A 7,202-nucleotide genomic window follows, 5' to 3' on the forward strand; every position below is an offset into this window, starting at 1 on the left:
CTTTGGGCATGTATGTATACGTGTGTGTGTAAATGCATGCAAAATTGTAAGTGCGTGCGTGAGCAAACACACATGTGAGCGTGCGCGTGTATTTCGTGTTGGTGGTAGCGAAATACGGAGTTTGTTTGGGAGCACCAGAGCCTGCGTGTGTGTGTGTGCGGGTGTGGGTGTATGTGTGTGTGTGCGGGTGTGTGTGTATGTGTGTGTGTGTGCGTTTGTGCGTGCGCGCATATAATAGAGCGTCCACTCAACGAGAATGTATGTATGTGGAAAAACACGATCATATATATTCACTGTTTTGCAATGTATGCAAGAAAGAAAGATCAGATGTGTGTATGTGGGTGGCTTGGATGTAAGACGTTATTTCAAGTTCTTTCATTATAAATAATGTAATGCCGTTAACAAGTAAATAAAAATAACAATAAGAGCAGGACGACAAAGAAGACTAAGATAACAATTGCCAACATGGTCAATGTTATCTGCGCTTTCTTTGTTGCCAAGCTCCTTTTAATAGACCTACATTTATCTAATTCTCCTTTTCAATTTATACAACGTTAATGTATTACTCAAACACACGTCCATATAACATACCTGCTCACATATACAATCGCATATTCACGCACAAGCACAATCACACACACACATACAGAGAAACACACATACAGAGAAACACACATACAGATTCACACACACAGATTCACACAGGAATATGAAACTTCTCTTCGAGTAATAATACGCATCAAGTTAAAGTACCATGAGTGGCCGGAAATTTAGTCCGAATTTCAAATCATCTGGTATGGTATTATGCTTCGAATGCTATCATTATATTTTGTCGATATATTGAGAGAGAGAGAGAGAGAGAGAGAGAGCGAGAGAGAGAGAGAGAGAGAGAGATAGATAGAGAGAGAGAGAGATGGAGATTAATATAGTTCAGTTAATCATTTCTTCCCTTGCCATCACTGTTGAATACAAGTCTTGCTGCATCTCCATACTTCCAGCTTTCTGTGTCTGCTTCTCCGAATTTCGTAATAATTCAAGTTTTCTCTCACTGGCCGATGTTGGTGATTATATTTGGTTGACGAACAGAATAGTAGGCCTTCTAACGTTAATCCTTAATGTTTGGGGCTTTGCTCGGATCTTCGTTTAATCCTGCTGATCCAACGAGAACGTTCTTTTAAAGTTATTCTATATTTAATTTTTTAGGCGCAATAAGTAGGAGATTGCAGTTCTACTGTATTATGGTAACTCATTATACATCAGCAAAGATCGATAAATGATTAAATCGATTGGTACTTTATTTCATCGATCCGTGAACAACAAATAGTAATATTCGTTTTAAATTTTGATACAAAGCCAGAAAGTTTGGGGGAAGGGTTTAGTTGATTACATCGACCCCAGTGCTCAACTGGTACTTATTTTAGCTGCTCCGAAATTATGAAAGGTAAAGTTGGTCTCGGCAGAATTTGAAATCAGAACTTAGAGGCGGACGAAATGCCGCTAGGTACTTTACGGTTCTGACAGCTCGCCGCCTTTACAACAGATAGTAATATTGTCATGTGATTTAAAGAGAAAACGTATACGGTGAACACTTGGGTACAGAGGGTATTGCAGTACCCTCTCTACCCATGCAGTAGTCAATACCTCTTCAGTCGGTGAATCCCATTCCGTCGCAACACTAGAGCTGCCTGAGGTTCTCCACCGATGTAGGGGACAAAAATCCCACAAAACAGCGGCATGAGCTTTCTTGAGTAAGACATTGCCACTCAGGAACATATGTTTCTATCCTCCTCAATGCTAATTCTAGCTGCACCACTCATAACCTCGCGTGAGCTCAATGTAATATGAATTGCTTTCGCAGCGGCTTCTAACAATTTTCAGCAACATTTTTTTCTCTCCTTCGTAGCTACTCCAAGACTCCTCCTCATTGAGTGAACTCAGGTTCCAACAAATCCTCTAACACTTATGTCTATAGGAAAACATTGTACTTTTCATCCATTTCTTTCACAGAGTTCAACCAGTAATTTCTGTCTTAATTCATGAAAGCGTTTTTGAAAAAGTCAAAAAATAACAAAGGTATTTTGTTCGACGCTCTGCTGATTCTCTCAAACAACCACTTTTAATTTGTACAATTATTCACATTAATTATGAATTTCTAAGCTGATATAGGGTGCAGCAAAAAATTTCCCATATTTCGTATGTTTTTTTTTTAGGTGTTAGTAAGGATAGACAGATCATGATGGTATCTACAAGTATTGTTTTACACATTCTATCAGTTACCACCATGGATTGTATTGGATTCTATCAGTTACCACCATGGATTGTATTGGATTCTATCAGTTACCACCATGGATTGTATTGTATATACATTGTATCTTTGCCGTTAAAAAGTTTATCATGAGAGATGTTAAAATGTTTATCAAGAGAGATGTTTTTCTCTCACCCTATTCAGTCAAATTATTTCGCCACAGATGCCTGATTCATTATAATTATTACTTTCTAATTATGTATCTAGAATCTTGCAAAGTCTTTATTATTATCCGGTCATCCCATAAGTTCTGTGCAATTTTACCTTTTTTTTAAAAAAATTGAATGAAATTTAATACTATTTTAGAATGTCTAATGGAATCTAAAATTATTTTTATGATTTGTATAAATTTAAACTAATTAAATATTATTTTACAGAATAAAAGAATTAAAATTTCTTTGATTAAAATCCTTTCTAACATGGAAGTATCCAAAGAGCATTTGAGGCACATAATGCTTTATGAGTACAAAAAATTCTATTGTCAGCAATTAGAGCGTTTAAACCAAGCTTTGAAGAAAAAAAGACCCGCTTTAGTGACTCAAAAAGAGGTGATGTTTCATCAAGACAGTGCGCGACCCCACACTGCAAAGATCACATCACAAAAGATCGAAGATCTTGGTTGGGAAAAAAATTCCTCATCCACTTTATTCTCCCGACCTTGTTCCTTCAGACTACCATTTGTTTCGTAGTTTACAGATTCATTTGGGGGACATAGTTTCCGCAAGCCAGGAGGAGGTCGAAACTGACATTTCAGAGCTCTTCGCTTTGAAACCAAAAGAGTTTTACATTGAAGGGATTAAAAAGGTTGTAAACAGATGGAAGGAAGTCATAGATAATCAGGGAAAGTACATTGATGATTCAATTTCAATTAAATATAACACTTGATCACTTGTTTTCTATATTCAAAGTTCGGACAGAATGTATGGGATGACCTGATATATGAAACATCATACATTTATAATGCTGAAACAGTAATATGATTTAGAAAAAACTATTAGTTCTTGTATGACAGATCGTTTTTAGAGATATGAGTACAACTAGAAAGAGCAAGAATAAGATCTAGAAGGTGAAGTGGGATAAAGAAAGTTAGTATGATTGACTAAATTGCATATATTCTACTACTGCATACAATATGAATAAAAACAAACGTGTGTGTTTATTTGGTAAACAGTCAATATTAATTAACAAACAAGTTGGGAAGCTGGCGGAATTGTTAGCACGCCGGGCAAAATGCTTAGCGGCATTTCGTCCGTCTTTACGTTCTGAGTTCAAATTCCTCCGAGGTAGACTTACCCTTTCACCATTTCAATAAAGTAAGTACCAGTTGAATACTGGGATTGATGTAATCGACTTACCCTCTCCCGTTTACTTGCTGGCGTCGTGCGAAAATTTGAAATCAATATTAATTTACAAACAATATATTTTAAAACTCGTTTCAAAATAAAATCGCCGGCTAAATATGAAGTTGTCAGGGAAATTCGCTCGATTTTTTTCTATATTTTATATTTCAATTCTTTCCAGTTTTTAAGATATTTGAACTAACACGAAAAGTACTTTTATCTTAATGTTTTATGATTTGTTTTCTAACTCTATTCGTTCGCTACAATTTGCGTTTATTTTTCTTTTAAATTTGAATACATTTTACGTGTTCTAACACTTGACCAAAAAAAAAAAAAAAAAGAGGTGGGAGACGAACGAATTTATCTGACAACTCAATATATCAAGGAATATGTTTTTATTTCTTCTTCAGATATCATGCCTAACCATAGATTTCATTTCCATTAGTTTTCAAGTTGTCCTCCTATATTAGTTTCAAATTTTGGCACAAGGTCAGCAGTTTTGGACAAGAGGTGCTTATTTTATCGACTCCGAAAGGATGAAAGGTAAACTCGATCCGGGCGGCGTTCGAACTCAAAGCCTAGAGATGGATGAAATATCGCTAAGCATTTTGCCCAAACTGTTCTCCTGTATTGAAGTCATGCTTATATTTTACAACCGAGCTTTTGAATTAATAATGGCTCAATTAACCAACTATTTTTACAAATAGTAATTTTTCAGTTCTATATTCGAGAGATGAAGAATTATGTACATTATTTACACTATTTACATTTGACGGATATTTGTCCTCATCTTATTTGTTGTTAACACAGCGTTTCGGCTGGTATACTCTCCAGCCTTCATCAGGTGTCTTGGGGAAATTTCGAACTTGGGTTCTCATTCCTAAGGTATTTTTCGATGTTATTATTGTTATTATTATTCAGGTCACTGCCTGGAATCGAACGATATCTTGGAGTTAGTAGCCCGCGCTCTTAACCACTACGCCATATGTCACAAGACACCTAATGAAGGCTAGAGAGTATATCAGCCGAAATGTTGTGCTAACAACAAACAAGATGAGGACAAATATTCGTCAAATATAAATAATGTAAATAATAGTAATTTTTCGTTTACATTTCTTCACATTCAAGGTTACGTCAATTACAGTACCTAAAGCTACAGCATAACCAGCTCAAGTCATTTGGTAAGTTTAAGCAGAGCGTCTAATGTTTCTTTCATTTCCATATTATTCTTTGCCTAAGTTTATGTTGTACAGCCCTTTGCTGATACAAAGCGTTGTACAGACGTATAACATACAGAGAATCAGTTGAATGGCTAGGTGTAATCTACAGAGCCATACTTTCAGATGCGCTATATCTGCATTGCGGAAGTATACTGCATGGATCTTGCAACTTGATAAGCGGTTTGCTGTTTATCGTTCTCTGTTGGTCTTTGAAGGGATTAAATGTAGAAGTACGGAGCAGGACTAAGTGGAATCTTATAGTTAGAATAATGCATGTTAGGAGATGCTGCATAAATCATTATTTTTACTACATCTAAGTTATATAAGAACTGGAATGTTTGAGCTGAGAAGTCCGGACCTGGATGCAAATTAATGAATTATAGGAGACGTAATAAGGAATAGGTTTCCTAAACTTTTGAATGGCAAACACGTGAAGACGGAGGTCTACGTGAGGTGCGATACAAAGATTTTATCTCCTTCTATTTTAGTTGTTTCAGTCATTGGACTGCGGGGCCATGGTGGGGCACCACATCGAAGTGTTTAGTCGAACAGACTAACTCAGTACTTACTTTAAATTCTAGCACTTATTCTAATGGAGCTCTTTTGTCGAACCACTAAGTCCTCAAGTTACCGAGATGTAAACAAGCCAATACCAATTGTCAAACGGTGAGAGAGACAAACACCAACACAAATACACAAACATATACACACGACGGGCTTCATATACATTTTGCGTCTACGAAATCTGTTCACAAGGCTTTGATCGACTCTGGGCCATAGTAGGAGACACTTTCCCAAAGTGCTGTGCACAGGGACAGAACCTAAAACAACATGAGTGCAAAGCAAACGTCTTAAACATAGTCATGTGTGCATCTTTACAATTTAAAAATCGATTAATGTAGAAATAAGAGCATGGAAATAGTGATGAAAAGTCATTGCCAGGATGAAAGCGTGAGGTTACTGGAAGAAGGGAATCTAGTAGTGAAAATATAAAATGATGGGCATATCGTTGACCTGCACTTTGAGAATTGCAAACCGACTTTGAAAAAGAAGCATTAAAATTTAGGAATAAACATGATTAGCAGATTGATTTGGGTGGAACGTGGCGCCCAACTTTTGTATCTTTACTGTTATATAACATAAGAATAGAACACTAAGCAAAATGGTACACAGGCTACTTTTAAAGGGATACATCACTCTATGATGGGTTAAATATTTTCTTAACGTAGTTATCCAACATTTTTGAATAACACTCTCAGTATGATTGCAATTGAATATCGCAATCAATATCACACAATAGTGGAGATATGATGCTATGTCTGCGATATTCTATGGAATATACACATGCTAAACATTATTGGAATTATTTTGATGGTACGAATACAATGTTTTATTGAACAATGATTAGTAATTTCACAATTGTACACGTCATGTGGTTGCTTGATGCCAAGACCAATACATTAGGCTGAAGCAATCTGCAATCGAATATTCATATGTGGAACAAACGATTGGCGCAACGATTTCAACCGACACATTAGACGAAATACAAGCTTTCAAAGACCGGGTATTTAAATACATCTTACTCTCATATATTTGACAATAGAGTGAAGACTGAATTGCTGGTCTAAAACCATAGACCTAAAGATCCTACAATATTTATGAATGCATAATAAAAACGATGTAGACAAAGATAAAAATCATTAGTATATTATACGTATTGGTCTATGCTTTCATAAAGAATAGTCTGCAAAGATAAGATTACGAGAATATTTTCTATGCAACATACATACATGGACACAATCTTTCTACATAATAAACCCATAGAGATTTATACATAGATATACACACACTTTTATATATGTATGCATGTATATGTATGCATATGTATATATATGTATGTATTTATACATACATATAACTTTATATCTATCTACAGATATAACTATATATACATATATATGTGTGTACATTTGTGTGATCTTTCTATCTATCTATATATGCAAATATGTATTATATATATATACATGAATACATTTATATATATAGATAGATAGATAAAATATATATATTTATACATATAGTGAGAGAGAGGAAGAGAGGGAAGGAGAGAGAGAGGAGAGAGAGAAAGAAAGAGAGAGAGAGAAAGAGAAAGAGGAAGAGAGAGAGAGAAATCTGGTATTTTGGGCAGGTGATCTTTACTATGCCTCTGGGCCGGCTAAACCACAGTGAATGGATTCGGTCGACAGGATGCTGGAAGGTAGGATGCCTTGTATGCCTGCATTTATCCATTTATACGTTTATATGATATCATAATATATATATATATATATATATATA

At 35.4% G+C, this 7,202-nt stretch overlaps 1 protein-coding gene across 1 annotated transcript in view; it reads left to right on the forward strand.

Moving 5' to 3' along the window:
- The window catches only part of LOC106873641 (protein phosphatase 1 regulatory subunit 7), a 49,827-nt gene that overhangs the window by 9,683 nt on the left and 32,942 nt on the right, over positions 1-7,202 (forward strand). Inside the window, exon 5 of the mRNA XM_014921087.2 lies at positions 4,774-4,826. Coding sequence (XP_014776573.1) covers positions 4,774-4,826 — 53 coding nt within the window. The remainder of the gene's footprint in view (positions 1-4,773; positions 4,827-7,202) is intronic.

The sequence above is a fragment of the Octopus bimaculoides genome, chromosome 6 (assembly GCF_001194135.2).
Source record: "Octopus bimaculoides isolate UCB-OBI-ISO-001 chromosome 6, ASM119413v2, whole genome shotgun sequence".
Classification (NCBI taxonomy): domain Eukaryota; kingdom Metazoa; phylum Mollusca; class Cephalopoda; order Octopoda; family Octopodidae; genus Octopus; species Octopus bimaculoides.